General features: G+C 38.1%; 1 protein-coding gene across 3 annotated transcripts in view; it reads right to left on the bottom strand.

Annotated features, from left to right (window-relative positions):
- Positions 1 to 7,376: 7,376 nt before the first annotated feature.
- ELOVL4 (ELOVL fatty acid elongase 4) overlaps positions 7,377 to 20,627 on the bottom strand; it is a 36,960-nt gene continuing 23,709 nt past the window's right edge. For all 3 annotated transcript variants that reach the window (XM_027696729.1, XM_027696721.1, XM_027696738.1), the window contains exons 4-6: positions 14,990 to 15,161; positions 12,676 to 12,803; positions 7,377 to 12,190 (exon numbers count right to left, since the gene is read on the bottom strand). In XM_027696729.1, coding sequence (XP_027552530.1) covers positions 11,915 to 12,190; positions 12,676 to 12,803; positions 14,990 to 15,161 — 576 coding nt within the window. In that variant the 3' untranslated portion in view covers positions 7,377 to 11,914. The remainder of the gene's footprint in view (positions 12,191 to 12,675; positions 12,804 to 14,989; positions 15,162 to 20,627) is intronic.

Genomic DNA, 20,627 nt, shown 5'->3' with positions numbered 1-20,627 from the left:
AGATGTGCACCATTTCAAAGAACTTTCAAAATCTTTCCTAAAAAGCATAACCATTTTTATTTTTAATTAGCTCAGATGGCAATAACTACTTTTGAAGAGGTATAAGGTCCACAACTCCCCAGCCCTGCAAAGAGAGCTGCAGAGTGCTGGCATGGTGTGTGGCACTGCTTCCCATAGTGGCAGGCCCATGAGGCTATACTTTCCCAATGCCTCCAGTGAGAGATCCGCTTAGGAAAGTAGTTCTGGTTACGTTTAGCTGCTTAATCCTTTTCTTTCCTTCTCCAGAAGTGACAACTTTTCTGTTTGCACCTCCATTGCATCACCACTCCCCTCTACAGCTGCCCTGCATTTTTTTTGCCTAACAGCATGTAATTAATCAGCTCTGGTTTATAATAAAATATGACGCCCATTTAATAGACTGAGTCACTGGTAGAACCAAGCAAAATGAGCCGATGGGAAGGATGGCAGGGGAGATAACACAGGGCTGTCAGCAGGCGAGGGGCAGGCCTGCCTTGCACAGCCAGCGCTCTTCAGAGGCAGCCAGGGCGACACCAAGACCAAGCCTGCTCATGTTTCCCTGCTGCTTGGTGATGTTTTGGCATGTTTTCCTGTCTAAGCCAGCATTTCTGCAGCAGGAGCCAGATCGGTCACTCCTTTCCATAAGTGATGGGCATGAGCTGAGCTTAGGGAATGGGGAAATACAGAGAATGGTTGGAGCAGAGAGGTGATGGCCACCCCTGTAGAGACACTTGCCCTCTGGACAAGGTGAAGGAGCTGGACCCCACTGAGGGGATGAGCCTTTTGCAGGATGCACTAGCCTCATTCCTGAGCTGTTGCTGACTTTTCAAACATTGGGCCAATTTTGTATTTATTTGTAGCCTTTTTTGTTGATGGCTGTGGTACAGTTACAGCATTAATTTTCATTAGAGGATGATAAAATACATATATAAACACCTTGCAAAACCAGCTGATCACCGGCACCATACTTCATGTGCTCTAGACTCGCAGGACAGAGCAGTTCAGTGACGTTATAAAAATCTCCCTCCTGTGGCTCAGCAAAGTTAAAAGCTAAGGAAGAGTTGTTCTTGTGCAGCTGACAAAGCTTGTGCAAGCTTTAGGGCTTGCACACAAACAGCTAAACTGGTGTGCCTGGGACTGCTCATGAATAACACCAGAAAGATGGTGGAGGTTTTACAATTTACTTCACAAGAGCTGTAGAAAAATATAGCACCAGCAGATTAGTTTAATTTTAACATTAAAAAAAAGAGAAAATAGCCCAGATACACTGAACAGGTGGTAAAACACAACTAACCTTTGAAATAAAAGTGAAAAGTGTAACACCATGATTTTGGAAGGATGGGTGTCTGGGTGTATATATGTAGACATATGTAGCAAAAATAAACACTTTCTGATTTTATGGCTAACACAACTGCTGTTGTGTTAGAAGCTTTTAAAGCAGAACTGTTTTAGCTCTATGTCAAGCAATTATGACTATTTCCACCTGACTGCTTTTCAGCTGTTAGAAAATGCTTATCTATGAATTTTTTAATGATGTAAGCTTATTACATCCCAAATTAAAAAAGACTTTATTATTAATGAATAAGATACTGGATTTGGCATTAGCTTTCAGCATTCAGCACAATTTCTATTAATGCTGCGCAAACTAATTCAGTCTCTTATCCCAGAAACTGCAAAAGCTGTGATGGTAGAAATCACACGTTGCAGCATATTCACTGCACGAGAAGATTCAGGGTGCTCTGGGGACGGGCAGAAGAGTAAAAGCTCTGCCAGTTCTCGATGTTTCTCCATACCACCATGTCCCAGGAGGCAGCAGTGGCCGCAGCACCTCATTTCCAGCCCCTTGGTGTGACAAGTCCTACACTGAACTTGGAAGACAGAGCACCAGCCCTGTGTTAGCCTGCCATGGCTGCAGAAGGAACAGGATCAAAGGAGAGAGTCATCCTTACCCAAGTTCTTGCAAGTCTTGTTTCTGGTTGTTTACCAAGCATTCCAACCACTTTGTAAATGCCTTTTTTTTTTTTTTTGTTCTTGAAAAAATATTAACAAAGAGCTAGGACTTACACAAATTACCTACCCCGCTTTTTACTGTTAAATTAATAATCTCCTCACTTTATAGTGCTGCCAGGAGGGATAATACTATTGTTAAGGCATGACACCACACTGCAGAAAGAGTGTCTGCTCAAAGCTTGTTCAATCCTCCCATCCTTGCCTATAAACCACTGGAAAACCTACAAACCTCCCACAGTTTGCACAGTAGCTATTCCGTGTAAACTACACGTCTTCTCTTTTGCTCTCCTTTCCCTGTTAGGCAAGAAATAGCCCAAAGCTAAACACCCAAGAGTGGTCTTTCACTGATGTTAAGGAGCTCTTGAAAGAGCAGCTTTTCCTTCTGCTGGTATGTGGACACCAGAAAAGCCATTTTATGATTGCCCATCAGTTAAAGTCTTAAAGCCACGGAGGTGGAGCTGCAGAAACGCCCTTCCTGTTGATGCCAGAACATTACTTAGCTCTTCCTTAGAAAACATCAGCAGTTGGGAAAGGCTCCAAGTTTTCCCAAGGAAACACTGTAGTGAAACACATCATCCAACTGGCTGTGCCTTCACTACCACTCACCTGTATCTGTCCCTGCATCGTGTAATCTGGTGACAGCTTGCAGGTTGCGCAAACCTGCTAAACTCAATTGCCACCCAGAAAATGTTTTGCAAGTGGATGGAGTTTCCAGCTATGGGAATGTTCACTTCCCCACTAAATCATCTGGAACAAATATTCAGCATCTGTAATTTTTATTTACTTACCTATTTAAATTGCTGCTCAGTCAATCCAGTAGGTCCTCAAAGTCAAACCAGTCCCAAGAAATAGGATTGATGAGTGATGAGAATGTTGTAATTTTAAAAGTGGGTCAAGGCCAAATATTTCTAATGATTTCTAATTCTTTCAACTTTCACAGGATGCTAGGGCCATCCCTCTGGGTGCGGATGGATTATTCCTTGCTAACATAACATGCTCCTTCTGCTCCAGAAATTTCCAGTTTCAGGAACTGAAATTCTGGCAAAAACATTCAGATAACATTATATCGCTGAAAAAAAGAAATCAAGAAACATAATTAATTAGTCCACTTCTGATTGAGTATATCATTAATCTCTTTTCTAACGCTTTGTGCATTTGTTGGTAACCCAGCACATGTTCTGACTGCCCCATCTAGATATGATGTGAAGAAAATACTAAGAATATTTAGGTCAGATTAAAATACCCACTTACTCTCCAGTCAGTTGTTAAAATTCCAAACAAAACACATAACAAAGTAAATGGATTCCTTCTTCCTAATGTGTCACCTACTGAGTTGAGCAGCCATCTTCTAGTACTTGCCATGAATAGACGAGAGCACTGTGCTGCTCCCTGGTAGCCAGTGGAAGGACCAGAGACTCACAGAGTCAAAGACTCAAGGTGTTGAAAGAATGAGAAATTGTCTTATCGCCAAAAATGCTCTGAAACATACACATACGGTGCCTTGCAAAAGTCAGTATGAAAAAAATTACAGGCTTGTTTAATCTGGAATTCAAGCTATTGTCCTAATAGCTCAGTTCAAGTATTTTAGTAAATCAATACCTCTATAGTTTTCAACAGGCTTCAGACAACACCTTCCAGATTCAGGAGATTTTGTAGACCTGTGAGACAGATAACTTATGCCAACTGCTTATCAAGATGGTACTACAGGTGTATTCCAAAGTGCTGGTGGAACCAGAGGCATTCAGGAGAGTTTGGGATACAAATGTTGCACACAAAGTCTAATATCTGATCCCGTATGAAAAGCAGATTTAATAAAGTGTCAGAAAGCAAGAAAAAAGTCTGCCTATGCACTGGTCTGCAGCAAAAGCAGGGTTTTCTCAGTAAGGAATCTGCTGCACCCAACTGATAAGTTGAACTGATAAGTTCAAAATACATTGCCACTTTAAGTGTTTTACTAAAGTAATTATACCTTCATTGTAAAGTCGTTAAAAAAAAACTAAATAGAAAAAAAAAAGATTTTGGTACTTATTTTTTTATTGTCCTCCAAACTTCTTAGTGTGCAATGTGAGGTCTAAATGGTAAGTGTGCTCTTATAAATTCTGTTAGCTTCATGGAATGTCCTTAGTGAAAATACTCACTGAAATAAGTGAAACTGTACATATAGAACACCAAAAACCATAAAAAAGCCAGGATGAGAATTTTTACTTGTGCAAGAAAATATTTATACTAGTTACCTGACTTTGAAATAAAAAAACCCCAAACCAAAGGTCAGATTTATATAAAAATCTGGTTTTTTATTAAATTCTGATCACAGAAAAGAGTAGTTCAGTATAAAATCTCTAACAAAGTGATTTTATAGTGCAGTAAACTCTCTGTCTCTCACAGCCATAAGCTCTGGTTATGAATGTACTATACGCCTTCACATCATAGAATACAAAACTGGAGTTTGTCCTTGTAGCCCCATATTTATTAAGCAGGAAGACAATATTTAATAAAAACTCTTCCTTTTTCTAGCTTACTGTATCCAGAACACCCAGTTTTGTAATGGTATTTTGAGACCATTAAATGTAAAATACTATTACTACTCAACCTGCTCGGACTGTGTGGCTGCTGTTCTGCATTTCAGACAGTAAGAAAAGTCACTTCACATGCCCCGGTGACAAATCTCACAGCAGTAAATTATTCCCTGAACACATATCACAATCTTTATCCAAGGAGTCACACTGGCAGAGCAGAGGCATGCACAGTGATTGAAGAGGGCAAAAGGGAAAAAAGGGGAATTTCTCAATAAAAATCTAGCTACTAAACAAAGTCTCATTTCCTGAATAAATCCTTAAAGGGTGTGGGTTTTTTCCTATTTAATTGGAGCATTTCCAGCATATTTGATTTCTGTCAAGCAACTAAAAACTGAAAAGCATGATAGGCTCTCTATAAATACTGAATCTAGAGATACATTTTCTTCAAACTCTGTACCTCATGCTGTCAGTAGAAAATGTTCCAACACCTCCTGCTAAGTTTGGTGTTTTGAGAATAGGTAGAAGTGCAAAAAACATTCCTCTTTGGTCCAAGGACTTCTCCTGCCCCATCTGCCAAATGTATGGAAAGCAAGTCCAGGTGAGAATCCGTTGTCCAGTAACGAAAATTCCTAACAGGCTAGATGGACCCAGATTGCTGTGCCCTGTGTCCAAGAGCAGCATTTGAGGTGAAGCCAGTGTATCAAATGATGCTATGGACACGAAACCCTTGCCTGTAAAATACCCCAGAGTTCATTTTAACATTTTACTCTCTTGCAACTACTACAAGTCTTTCTATGAAATACATCCCACTCTGAAATAAATTAGTAAGCAAGCACCTGACCTGAAAATAATTTATAAAAAAGAAACTAAGAAATAATAGGACCTCAGCAACAACAGTTTTTTAGCAGTTATACAGCTATTTTCAGTTTTCCAGAGTTTTGTATTAGTGCAAGCAGCTCCTCAGAAGCTCTGAAGATTATTAATCAGAAAATACAGAGGAAAGATAAATTATTTGTGGGCCCTGCCAATGCAGGACTACAATGTTTGTCATTACTTACTTAACCACTAACATTTGTGGTTAGATAAATAGTTCCCTTTGCTGTCATTTAAGACAAAGCAAATTTTTATGTACTTCACAATGTACTTATGCACAAGTACACTACTTGGATACAATTACAGCATCCATAAAAAAATAAATAACAGCAGTAACAGTTATACAATAATCATTTAAATTCTGCAACATCTAGGGGCAAAGGCAAAAACTAGAGGAGCAACTACATCATGTTCTCTAATTTTTGGCCCAAATTATTTCTTGTATTTCTCTAGTTTTCTCTCATAAACACACTCCAAAAGATACCAGCATAAAGGTGGTTTTCTTATGAAACACATTAAGGTGATGCCACTGCAAGAATAACAGTTCTCCATTTAAAAGATATCATTCCATGAATCAAAGATTTCTTCTCATTTAGCAGACTGAAACCTGCCTGATGCTGATTTGACAGACAGTGATGATGCCATGAGATGGTGTCAATTCCCACATACAGAGTCAAAATGCAAAAAGCTTTTTCCTCTCAAAGCTGCACTGACTTGCATGGTGCTCTGGCAGGAACTGCCACCACTATCCTAATACTATAGACCAGTGTGCACTAATCAGGGCCTGGACAACTGACATGGCGATGATCAAGAGTCTTAATCTTGCCCATCAATAAGCATCTTTGTAATTAAGTCAAATGTGATGTCACTGACACATCAGGCAATCAACAGAAAAGTGTGTGTGCATTCATGAGGTTCCCTAGGAGAAGTCTCAAGCAAAAAAAGACACCGAAAGGCACTAGTCCAAAGAAGGTACTGCCATCAAAGCCGTCCTTGAGTACATGCTTCGTGTGTGTCTGAGACTACAACCTGCATTCACCCAGTGCTTTGAGCTGAGCAAGGAAACAGGTAACAAAGCCCTTTCCCCAATCCCAGTTTTCTGGTCTTCAAGAAGCAAGTGATACAATAAAGAAAATTGAACATGAAAAACAGAGGATCCAGTCTATTCCATCCAATCATCTGATGAATCTAACTTGATCATGTGTTCTGATTTTTAAATCCTAGTGGGGAATAAGTATTTCGGAAAAGATGCCTGGACAGAGAGCCTAACTCCAGCACATATTAATCATCTAAAAGACAAATCCTGCTCTGAACACTTAGTGTATTTTCAGATTCCAGGGAGGATGTAAGCAGTGGATTGAAGCAACAGCTTAGAATTATGCAAGAGATAACTGATCACACCATATTTTGCTGTGATGGCAGACTTGATTCTCTACTACCTGACATCCGGAGTAGCTATTTGCATTTAGATGCAATATGGGTGCAACTCAATATTATGAGGTTGATTACAGAGATCATACTTGGCAAAGTAACTCTGAAGGAACTTACTGTACACAGCAACATGTAATCACAAATTGTAGCTACTGCCAAAAGTGCTCCATATTCTCTGGGATGAGAAATCACATTAACACAACACATTGTCCCACAAAAGCTAAACTACGTGCTAATTGTATTCCTAACTGTTAGTACTTTCAAGACCAAAAAAAGAAACTTAGGGGTTTAATTTGTGTAAGTGGACATCCTATTTTCAGCCACTACACTACTCTTTGGGGGCAATATTCAAAATTTGGTAATCCCCATAACCTTAAAATGGGAGGATGTGCCACAAAAATATTTTTCTCAAACTTCTGGGCTACAGAACAGATTACATCACACGACCTACACAATACTGAAATTAGCAAGCATCTCAAAGCAAGATGGGATGCAGAAGAACACACTACGGAATGTACAAAACCAAACTCAAGCAGCATGAAAAAAGTAATGTTTATTTTTAATGTTTACAAAAGCATGAACACCTTATGCAAAAGCAGCACCCTGAGCCATACATTTTCCTTATCCTCCCAGGATATTGGCAGAAAGCAAGTACTGTCTCCACTCTTTAGGGTTCAACGTACCCTGCTGAGGTAAATGGGAACCACCCCATTGATTCCCACAGAGCTCCAGCTGCTTATGTCAGCAAAGAGGCCAACGCATCAGAGCACAATGCACTGAGATGTCACATGGGTGTCTTGCTTTAGGTGTCAGATTGGATAAGTCCGTTCTTCTAACCCAGATAAATACACTATCCATATACTTAATTATCTTCAATTTTAACTGAAACAGATCTCATTTTAAATATCTGTTTCAACATTATGACTCTCAGCCCACATGCAAGGTTTAACTTTATGCACCATTAACAATTTTACTCGAGTTTTTAAGAGACAGCAAGTATGTTCATAAGCTATTTTAGGAGTGAGACCTCGCAGCACAAAAGCTATTTATCCTTTCTTACCTTCCCTCCCCAGCACGTGGAGTTCAGGTGCTTACTTTATAGAAATGTGCCCCAAGGTTAACCTGAAAAAAATATGCATAATTTTCATTTTACCTTCACCTTTTTCTCCTGATCTGGAGCTGGAAGTAATTGATGGTCACATATTCAAATAGGCCATGCTTTTGAATCTACAGAGAAACATTTATTCAACAGTTGGACTCAATCTTCTTTACAGCCTTTTCCAAACTAAATGGTTCTATGACTATGACTTACTTTTCAAAGTGTTTTGTTAAACAGAGAATATGATTGTAATCATTTCAAAGACTTAGCTGGAGCAAGTTACTCATACTGTTTCCTAAAATGATTCCTACTATAAAACAGCATATTTCCTCAGCTACACTGAGTTGAGGTCCCTCCCCTCAGAATCTACAACTGATGCCTCAAAATATTTATTACACTGGGTGAAATGGCTCCGTCATGTCTGCCATTCTATGTCTAAATGACTGAAAAATACTATTTATGTTTGCAAGATTGATATTAGATCTATGGATCGAAGAAAACTGCTTTATTTTACTGCTCAAGCTGTAGGAACCATTCTGTTAGCTCCTGCCAACTTCACATTAAAGAAACATAATTTCCTTCACATATTGAAAGAATCTGCTAAGAACCCATATATATATACACACACACACATACACTATGTATGTGTACACATACATACAGACATGTATCGATAATTTGTATTAATTTTACTGACAAAGTGCTAAAATAATCCAACAACTGCCACTGCTAGAGATGAGGCTAAATGAAATTGTATTACTTATATGGCATCAAATAATTATGATACTCTGGTCCAAGAGCTTCAGAACTCCTAGCAAAAAAAAAAAAAAAAATCTCTTTCATTGGCAAAAAAAGAAAAGTTCCAAATGGTTTGAATTTAATTTTTAAATAAATTGGAAGGATTTTAAAAAAACCTCCCAACAACAAACATGCAAAGTAGATTGTATAATTTAAATTTCGGTTCTGTGGATAGCAAATACACATATTTATACATATATTCTATTACCTTCATGGCAAACTTTTGAGGTGCCTTAGACTCAAAGATGACTTTAATGAATCTGTCAGTATCTCACATGTGCATCATTGCCTCAAATTTTGAAAAAGAAAAAGCTGTAAAAGTTCAGCCCTGTATCCTGTGAGTCTGGCTGCATAGTCAGAAACAGAAATATTGCACTCAAGACCATGCCTACAAAAATGCACATTTAATAAGGCCATTATATTCAAGACTGTAACGGGACTTTAGTTACACAATCAAATATATCATTAATAGAGCTAGGAAAGTCATATTGCAGAAGATGTACTCAAAACAGCAGTGTTCCAGCAATTAACTTCCCCCCCCCCCCATGAAATGGCGATCTCTCAAACTGGTTTTATGCACAGGGCCAGACAACATGATGTGTATGTACCCATGCATTCTCACAATGTGTTTTTTCACTTTTTCTTAGAAGTTAACAATTGCCCCAGAGTTTGACAGTAAGTTCCTACTCCAGTTCTGCTAATAAGGTTCAAGTTTTAATCAATTTAAGCCACTTCCATGCATTATGAGGGAAGGAAAGATTTAACTTTCAGTTATTTAAATATCTGCCATTATGCAAGATACAATCCTTAATGTAGAAAGTGTAGCAAAGACATAATTGAACCTGTACTCGAATACTCCTCAGTATGCTCTTACAGATCTAGATCACACTAAGAGTATCAGTTTATCTGATCTGGCTTATCGAAAGAACGATAGAACATGTAACCAATTTAACATAATTCAAGGAATGATACAGATTTGAAAGTTAGCTGCTCAGATCCCATGGCAAATAAAAAGAAGCTACCCTTTAATCAAGGTGGGGTAAACTACCTTGAATTTTCAGTAGGGTACGTGTATTCACACCACCCATTACCTTGGAGTAGCAGGTCTGCTGTAAATTTTCTTCGTAGTTATTTACTCCTTTAGCCACTCCAAAGTTACCGAGTCAGCCAGCATTTTGGCTTGGTTAAGAGTAGTGGCATTTGTCCAAGAAGGAAGCAGAGACCGCTGTCCCTCTTCCTCATGCTAGACTACAAAAATACACAGTTATGCAAATGCAAAAAGCATCAGCACAAAGGCTGGAAGAATCACAAGACACAACAGATAGAAACTTAATGGTCACATACATTACAATTAGGCAGAGACATTCTTTCACAATTCTATATTCTGCCATAAAATCCACAGTGCTGGCAATTATGGATGACCCACCTTCCAGCTGAACGAACTCCAGCATCACAATCTAGTTTGGAATACAACAGACTTTATCCAAAATTTTTTTCCTAGGACCTGTTTTTCGGGCTTAGATGTTTTTTTTGTATAGAGAAAAGAGACAAACCTGAGACAGAAGATGTGACCTGCCTGTGTTCTATAAACAGACGAATGGATAATCGAGATGCAAAAATCTATTAAATGTGTCACACACTTTACACCTCCAGCTCCATGTACTTTTTCCTGCAACAATGGTGCCAGTAGACAGATGCAAGGTTGTTGCTACCTGTGAACATGTTTTTGACCAGGGCCGGGGGGAATGCATTTGGACAGCAACAATGCAGCTCTTAAAGTGATGAGCAAGGAACACGGGAGTTCAGGACATGGTTTCTAATTCCATTCCTGTCCTATACTCACTGCATGCTGAGTAGCTCAAAACATCTCTTAGTAATCACAGTATTCAAAAGGCGAATAACTCTTTCTCTATTTTCTTCACAAAAGGAACAGTAAAAAGTCCTTTATATAGCATGCAAATGAACATCCATCTAAAAGGCTTCTCCTTATTTTAGCAGTTTTGACTAAAAATGGTGGCCCGTCTACCAGCAATACTTTGTCTGCAAGTGTCTAACAAATAGAGTTTTGACAGGTATCCATCAGTAACAGCATTTTCAACGTTTTATGTTTGCTGTATTTAGCACTTTTAATCCAAATTCCTCTCTCAATACAGTGATGGTCTTGTAGATAGCATGACTGCCCATGCACGCAGCATTTCTAAATGGAATTACACGTTGCTGTTTTCTTTCCACCATAACATTATCTTACCATTTTCAGTATCAGTCAGCATCACAGGTTTAATGCAGGTCATGGAAAACAAGCAGCAAGCCTACTTTTAACTGATTGCTTCAAACAATATATTCTTTCATATTGATACATTCTTAAAATGTTTCCTTGATTTAGCTATACTAAAAGTACTGTTCCAAAATTTCAGTTTACATTAAAAAAGGTCATTGATGACTTGATCAAAAAATACCACAAAAAATCCCTTTTACTCCCACAGGAAATCATATTTTCTTCTGAATTAGTGTTAACAGATATTTAGATTAGAAGACTCCATATTTCAGAAACCAGTTATTTAATGCTCAATATTCTTTTCAGCAGATAAAGAGGTAGGTATATTTCCACACAAGAAAAAAAATAAAACAAAAACCAAACTGTAACAGATACTCAAATCAAGTAATTTCTGAAAATTCAAACACTGTTCAGACAGCACATAATGTGTCTGAAGATACCCTCCAAGGAGGACAAGAAAGTTGCACATTCTGATTAGATAATATATCATAATTTGAAATTTAATAATTTTCTGGAAGGAAAACACAAGTATCCAAATGCTACTTCCTTCCCCTCCCCCCCCAGAAATGTGGGTGCCAACAAAACTGCCTTTACCAATGGTAGTATTAACTTTTGGACTGCTAAACATGGAATCAACTGCAATTCTTCCTTACATTCACCAACACCAGCAGTCTATAAGTTTACACAGAGACCATATGCATGATAATTACATAATTACAATAGAAATTCAACTTTAGTGTTGTTCTTAAAACAATCTTCATAAATAATGAAAATATCTGTGTTCTAGCTCTTCAGTAACCTAAGGTTAATTGGTACAGATAGTGTTTTTTTCTTCCTTTTATAAACCAAACTGGAGGTTCCTCACTGCCAACAATGGTTAAGGCCTGGATCAAGTTACTCTCCTTTTGCTTTTCCCTTTTTCTGCTTTTTTCCATTTTCCACCACTGCATTATTTTCTGGTTTGCTTACTCCATTTGCAACAGCACCATTTGCTATTTTTCCATTCTTTACAGGTTCCTTGGGAAGCTTATATGTCCGATAGTAGAAGTTACCAAACAGGAAAATGAAGGTGACAGCATAGAAAATGACACCCCAGTGCATCCATTTAGGGAAAGGACAATCAATATAAATAGACAAGGCTGTGTGGCCAATAGTCACATGGAACTGCACCTGTAAGACAGAAAACATAGAATCAAAAAGGTCTGGATATATTCTGTAGGTCTGACTGCAACAATTTATACCTATGCATTAAGTTATGAAAACTGCTAAACTGGGAGGTGGCAGGGAGCTGTATTTAGCTGTCACATTCATGCGTGCACACCTGTGCTTGACCAGGAACATCAAATTTATTGCAGTATCTGTCACAGTTTTCAGAAACAGGAAAATGAGAAGATTATAAAAGATCTGGATTTTCTCTACCTTTTGAACACGTTTTTGCAATTCAGTTGAAATAACCAGCAAGGAAAGACTTTAACTCACACAACTCTTATCTATGCTAGGATAACGCTTCCATCTCTGGGAAGTATTCTAACTTGAGCTGTCAATGGCAGACAGAGAAGAACTTCTGGAAGGAGCAGTATGTGTTCCAAAGCTCTGCAAATGCAAATCCACTCAGAGGCAATACCTTTTGAGTTAAAGGGAGAAATTTTACTTACCAATTGCAATATGGTCAAGTATCGTTTCCACCACAGGTACTTCTGAAATTTAGGGCCGCAAGCTGCTAATCCATAATACATGTACATAATGACATGAATAAATGCATTCATTTGAGCTCCGAAAAAAGCTGTCATGGAACAGAAGGGAAGATCGTCATGTAATTTTGGAAGAAAGAGAGAAGTCTTATCTAGTATTATTTATGTAACAGTAAAAATTACAAAGCACAGGACATGCCAGGATTCCATCTTCAAAATACTCAATAGTATAGTACCTACCTGACTGTTAACATATGCTGACACAAATAGCTGTTCATGCAAGCAGTATGTCACATCTTTCATGGAATGATTTAAGCAAAAGCTTTTCATAAGATTTTCATTTAACAGACATAAATGACGTGGATTCCACATCAGTTGTTGTAGTATAACTGCAACTGTTTTGCTAAGAGATTATTAAAAGTTGTATTTGACAATGTAAAGTATCATATTCTGAATTTAAATGCATGAAGTTGACTTCTCAGCAAGAAATCAAGAAACTCATGTGAAAGTCTGATTAAATAGGCCAAAAAAATCAACCAGAGTAAAACTTGACTTATGGTTATAAGAACTCCAAGGGCATTGCCAGGTGAGTTTTCCTAAATTATTCATCTTTAGTTTCTTTATTTATCATTAAAATATCCAGCATTCTTAAATATATAAGTGTATAGTATAACATTAGCAAGAACATTCCATGTTGGAAATAAAGATGACAGTTTCATTTATATTAAGATCTCTTTGCTTTGTCAAGATTAGCAGCCATTCAACAGACACACATTGCATCTTGTTAAGGTATTCTTACACTGACAGAGAGGCTCAAAAAGGCTCCAATATCTAAGATTAGGGCAATACAAACAATAGCTGCTGACATCAAACAGCTCAAATGTCCATGTAGTCCAGACCCAGTTAGCTATAATAGGGTCTAGTTTACAATAGACCTGTCTATGTAAGCAATGTGCTATCAACTAGAAAACAGAAGAACACATCTATTCACATTTATGCAGTAGTGCTACATAAAGGCAGAAAAGCAACCTCTGCTTTTCCTTTTGCAGGACCTAGAAACTAAGAAGCAGTGCAAGAAAACCAAAACTTGAAAGAAATTTGGAAATAGTCGCAACAGTTATACTGAAAACTGCTGATATTTAGCATGAAAACTCTGAAAAGGCAACAAGGGAGAGGGCCTTTTGAGACACCCAGAGAACTTCTAAGCAAGACCACAAGTAACCATCCAGTCTCCAATAAACTTATTTTATAGGTGCAGTTGCCAATAAAGATCATGAACTGTCTGGCTGAGTACCTGCTTTCTGCAGATTACTTGAGAGAAATTAAAAGATAGTCACAGGTATTAATTTTATATATTTCTTCTTTTGAATATAAGTGACCACTCAGTATGAAATATCTATAGTAAATGGGAACATAAACCCCCCATGCATAAAGTATTAGTGTGGTTCAGAAAAAAACCCAACAAAAATGCCAAACCTAAAATATTAACTTGGTGTTTATAATATGGCATTTTGTATTTACTATATGCTAATTTTAGTGTCATAAGCCTACAAAGCACATTACAAACAAAACATGGCACTTTTCCTTTATCCTCAGCTTCGAAGAGTTGTAATTTCAGAGGGACAATGGCAAAACACCAGGAACAAGGGTACAAATATAGGCAAGGGAGAATGTGACAAGTACAATAAATAATAATAAAATTATTTGATGGAGGCTTTAAAAAAGAAACGATGGGAAAAAAAGGCTGATAATGAATTACAGACTTGTACCATTATGAATAGGTTTTAAAAGTGAATTGACAGATTTATTGGCTCACCTCCAAGGGAAGGTTTCAGAATTTTATACAAGCCTCTTTATAAAAAAGAAAGCAAACCTCAAACTCAGATACAATGCCAAAATGACATCTCCATTAACTTCATTAAATTTGCACACAGATTGTAGCCCATAATTAGATTTTGCAGTTCTCTGTATCTGCAAAAATTAAAGTTAGGCAAGACAAATACATCTTTCTGATTCATAGAAAATAAGGATACTTTTTAAGGCAGAACATCAGGCTTGCAATTGATGCCCATGAGGAAATGAAGTTTTGCAATTCATTAGATTATTGCCCTGTTATCTTTTCCTCCCCCATGCTTCCCACAGAGGGAGACTCTACGTGTTAATAAACAGTCTTGTAAATTATAAAGTCAAGTTCTACAAAACTTTTTTCCATTGCTCCTAAACAATAATAATTCTCCCTTCTGCCCCATCAAAAGGGTATGGGAGGAAGGGAACTCACCTTGTCCACCTGCAACCCACTTAATACCAATCCACCACAAGGTGAACATGGTGAAATGGTGATAGACATGAAGAAAACTAATCTGGTTAAATTTCTTCCTCAGGATAAAGAATACTGTATCCAAATATTCGATTCCTTTAGAGACATAATACCACCATAAAGCAGCAGCTATCTGCAATGAAAAACAGATAATACAAAAGTTTAGTGATTTCAAGCTGAATAGAATAAAGTTCTCTTGCAGCACATAGATGGAGAGAAGGATACTTCTTCCTTCCCTGTATCCTGGTAAATGTTGAGGTGGAGTCATCAAGCATCTGACGGTATGAGAACAATAACAAAAACAATACTCCTTTCAACTATTCTGGACATGGAAGCAGATTATTCTGAATCTATTGCTCACAAATTACAACTGTAAAAAAAGAGTTAATATAGTTAAAAACTTTGCCATCTCTGAACAGTTTACCAGTTAAACAGGGAGGTTGTGTCCTCATTCTCTCTCCTAAGCTTTGTGGAAGACTTCCACAGGGCTTCCCCTACTAGTGAGGCAACACTTTGATGTGGTCAGAACAATAAGGCAGAAACATTACAATAAAATGAAGTTGCAAAGACTGAAACCTTCAGTACCACAGGCATATCGGTGGAAAGATACAAAATCCCTCTTACAAGTTAGGTGTACTACAGATTTCACATCCCTCAGAGCAATATTCCCTCAGCTTTTTCTGGCCTGCTCACTAACTCCCTCTGTAAAGCAGCATTCCCCCAGTGGCTCTGTGCCATTCAGGGAATAGAAGAAATGAGACTAGAGGAGCCATAAAACCTGCACAGATATAACCATTTACCCAACAGGGCAGTGTTACACACCCAAAATTCTTTTTCTAATCCACCCATCACAGTGAATCTTGCCCAGGATGCAACATAAACATGGCTTCCAGCTGAAATCAGGATATTGTTAAACCAGAAGCCCAGAAGCTCTGTGTAGCAATTTGTTCATACTATGATATGAGAGTATGGTGGTGGTAGGGACTCCCTTCCAAATCCCAAAGCATAGCAACAAGTCTAGTTCCTGGCACTGTAAGTCATCTAGCTTGTTATGCAAGGGTGGGACCAGAACATATCCCAGATGGTGACTCACATAGAGAATGGGAAAAAAAAAGAATTGGAATTGGTACCACCTGCAAGAAGAGAGAGGCAATGTCACAACACACCTATTTGTAAGAAGTTCACCTTGTCTTTCAGGACTCAGCTGATGACAAATCAGACTTTCTTACCTTAACCTGGTGTGAAATAATCCCACCACCTCCTCAGTGCCCAGAGGAGACAGAAGAAAAAAAGGCTAACACAGACTAGCTTTCCTTCCCAACTACACACATAGTGTTAGGGGAGCGAGAGAAAGGGGGATCAGAAGAATGAGCTAGAGAAAGGGGGATCAGAAGAACGAGCTGTACTAAAGCTACAAGCCCTGCATGATGTTTTCCTCCACCTCTCCAAACTAGTGGGAAAGGAACACATCTCTCCTCGGAGTAAGTTTTTCACAGCCATAATTGGACTAGTGACCAGTTTAGGAGAAATTACAGCAGCAGCAAAAAAGCAGCACAGGTGAAGAGTGCTGCAGATCTGCATTGCGACTGCAGTTTCCCAAAGGGACTGCACATCTTACTGTTGCCAAACTGCAGACTTCAATGTATTGTTTAATGAAAACCTTTCTCACTCACCGGATTTGATTTAGCCTACTTCAGATCTCAGGAAGAGGAGGTAGATTTTACCAGTTTTATACCAAAAGATACTAATATCTGTCAAAGTCGGAGAGAAAGGCTCAGCGAGAGAAAAGTGACTCTCACAGATCTCAGAGTTCCCAGACACATGAGCCAATATATATATATATATATATATATATCTCAATATCCAGTACAGTACTGCCTCTGGGACAGGTAGTCAGGTGTTTAATAACACCCACATCAAGGTTTGTCTCACACCCATGGATTAGCATAACAGTCCAGCATCTTTTACAGATCTTTGCTAAAGCTGCATCTCTTAAATAAATTAAGATAAGCATCTCTTCATCTCATGAGTTAACAACAAACACTTTGGACTGTATCCATAAAATGACAAATCCAGCACTGCAATACTTTAGCTCTTTGGAGGTCCTCCCTTCCGAGAAACTTTTATAGAATCAATATGCCAGTTACAAGCAAACTGCCACAGAATCTTTTAAAAAGCAAATGTATATTTTTATTAATGAAATGGGGGAACAATAAATCAAATAGCCAATAAGCAAAACCCCAATTTACTGTATGATATAGAGCAAAATATAGGTGGAGAAAAATCCTAACAAAATACTTATGTTTTATGCCCAAGATGCCACAGGATCAGTATATGCTCCTGGACAAGTCACTTAACACATCTCGTTCCTCTTCTTCTGAATTCCACCTGTCTAGCACAGAAAGCAATTACAGCCCCTGAATAAAAATAATTTGAACTTTTGATCAAAATATTTCCTACTACTTAAGAACAACAACAAAAAAGAACAGACTCTATTTCTTTGCAGGACGACACCTGCTGATTTTGTGTTCCTGTAGATTTTTTTGCCTGTCAGCTTTTTTGCTCTCTCACTATCATCAAATATTACTACCATTTACTCTGAAACCTGATAGATTTTGTGTACTGATGATCTATTTCAGTGCTTCTAATGGCTTATACAGATGCTTTTAAAATGAAACAGAAGTCATGTCATTTGCTTGAGGCCACGCATGCAAACAGTGACTGAGGGCAGCAATAAAGTAGAACAATACACTAATATGTAAGCTATGTCAGGAGCAGGTGGCTACTACTAAACTTCTTTTGCAAAGTTTCAGAAATCATGACCTAACCTGTGGTCTTTCTTTGAACATAGCATGAAAAAAAGATTTAGTTGAAAAGAAAACATGCATTAAAAAGGCACATTCCTGTAATGAATAATATTAGTCAAACCGTATCTTTTCTGGTAATTTTCATATGTGCCAATCTAAGTCAGTTAAAACACCAGATGGCACAGAAAGATTACATTACAGCCTAGGATTAAGGGGGTCAACAAGAGGTTCAATCCCATGTCCTCTGCCTGCTGCAGGGTTTTGAATGGAGGGCTGTTTTAACACAGGACTCTGTTTCTGCACCATCCTTCCTCATTTCGGGTTGGAAACGGTTATCCATCAAGGGGTATGAAGGGACAGGTACTTCTTGGAAGGTCACAGTAATATGAAAAATTAAAGCAGCTTTTAAAGAGAACTCTTTTCCCAGTTACAGAATTTTGTTTACGGGACTTGACTTAAGTCACTTTTAACTTCTGTGAAAAAAGAATGTAAATTAAGAGTAGGCTTTTTTCATAAGAGGAAACCTCTCAAGCTCTAGACATAAATACAAACAATGCAGATTACAATCACAATACAGGAGACAACCATTGCTCAGCTTCAGGATTTACAATCAGCACACTTAAAACTAGAGACCCAGTTCACACAACCCCATATTCCCATTTCTTAGCTCTTCAGAAATGCTAATAAAATAGATGAACCCTGACCTGGGAAACAAGGGCACACAAATGTAAGCAGAGGGGGAAAAGGACTACTCACAGACACTAACATGCCTTAAGTTAGACAGTGTTAGGAAATTGTTCACTTCAAATACTGAAGCTCCCAAGGGAGTACTACAAAGCATGGATTTAACACCTCACCACTCTGCATTTATTATTTTGACTCTTAAGCTATAACCAAAACTTTTTTTCCAAGGTGCAGCAGTAGATCCTTCCAAATCCCTTCTTGGAGATTTGTTCCCTCTTTTCTTTCTTGTCTACCATGGACATTTTACTTTTTTCATAACAAAACGCATTTAACTTCCTGCTAGCAGTTAGTAAGGTGGCTAGCTACTATACCCAGAAGATAAACCTGTCACAAAGGAGTTTATTTCTACAACTGTGGGATCTAATTTTCATCCCTGCTTGCTCCAGTTGTCCATTGCCTCTTGTAGAACAGCCAGGAGAGCCTGAATGAGATTAACAGGTGTAGGTAGGTTCAAAACAGTAAATAGGAGGACCAGCTCCTTCACATGATGCATAAACTACCTACATAATTCATCATCAGTGAAAGCCAGAAGCTTGATAATGTTGAAGAAAACATACAGGCAAATTAATGGAAAAACAACCCCTTAAAAACTGGCAAAACAAAGAGGCTATGTCTGACTTAAGACATCTGTGAGCTACAGATTGCTAGTGCTGCTAAACTATATAAGGGAAGTGCCACCACATGCCCTTACACTGTTCCCTTAAAATCACCACTGACTTACTGTCTTGACACACACGGTGGGTTAGAGAAGAAAGGAAAGACATTCCCTGGCACCCAGGATAGCCAAACTTTTTTTCCTGGGAACTGTTTACCAGCTCTCTGCACTCCCTTGAGGAACAAAGGATGCTTTCTAGATCCCTCATTTTGATCAAGAGCTTTGAACAAAAGGGGCCACTGCATGACAACATCACAGCGACACATTCCCAAAAAGACAGAAACAGAGGTCATACCAAGGCTTCTATGTTGCCATTTAGACCATCATATGCAATTACTTTCACATTTCTCAATATTTGTTCCAGATTTCTAAGCCCCAAAATAAAACCATATATGAAGCTGCTGCTTTCCAGACCATGTTCTACAATGCTTTCTGGGCTAAGTGCTGTTTCCATTTGAGTTAGTCCCCGTCTCCTTTATCTGAGCAATACAGGACTTATTTACTCATTCTCTTACAAATAAAGTAGTTGCATTTGTAATGAATTCTACTGCTTCAATGCATCATTTCTCTTCAGAGAAAACCTGATGCCAATATTAGTATCTAGAGCTAGTAAAAGGATGTGAAGCATGTGCTACAATGTTCATCTATTCTAAACACAAAACTGCAAAAACATTTTAAAATTGCTTTTGCAGGCTTATATTATGAAAAATGATGGCAAAAAGAATCTTGAGGAGGTTTGAGGGTTTGTTTTTTTTTTCTGTTCAACACTCAAAAACCAACAACATATCTTCTAAGTGCAGAACATGATACGCTGTAAAGCAGAACAGAAATGTATCCCAGACTCCTGAGTTAGACAAAGTACACTTGTGGAAAACATAATCTTCTGCTTGCAACTTATTCACCTAAGTTGAGAATACATTCCACAGAACTACCAGAAGATTATCAAGGTAAGAGTCTTGACTGATAGTGTACTATACAGTTGCTGCAACAACTTGAGAGAACTCAATTTTCCCTGCTTCCTCAACTCCCTCACTTGCAAACTGAATATGCTGGACCTTAAAACTTCAGAAATAAATTTTATGCAAATCCACAAGTTTGTAAGAAATAATAATAATAAAAAAATTAAAATGTCAGGAAGTCCACAGATTGCTAGAGCAATCCTTCTTTTATGGACATGTTATATGCTGTAAATACACTCTGCAGGTCATTTTGCATTTATTGCATTATACAATAACGCTCTGCTTGTCATAACAAACAAAACATATGATAATTCTTTTGTGCAGGTCTGGCCTCTCCACTGCCTCCCACAAACAAGTGCACCTAAAAGTGAGGATATAGAACAGAATTTTTGCATGCTAAAAGTTGTACCTCTTGTACTTAGCTAATATAAAAA

This window comes from Neopelma chrysocephalum, unplaced genomic scaffold (genome assembly GCF_003984885.1).
Source record: "Neopelma chrysocephalum unplaced genomic scaffold, ASM398488v2 Primary Assembly neopelma1_23b, whole genome shotgun sequence".
NCBI classification, from domain to species: domain Eukaryota; kingdom Metazoa; phylum Chordata; class Aves; order Passeriformes; family Pipridae; genus Neopelma; species Neopelma chrysocephalum.
This window is presented reverse-complemented; position numbering and strand designations above follow the sequence as displayed.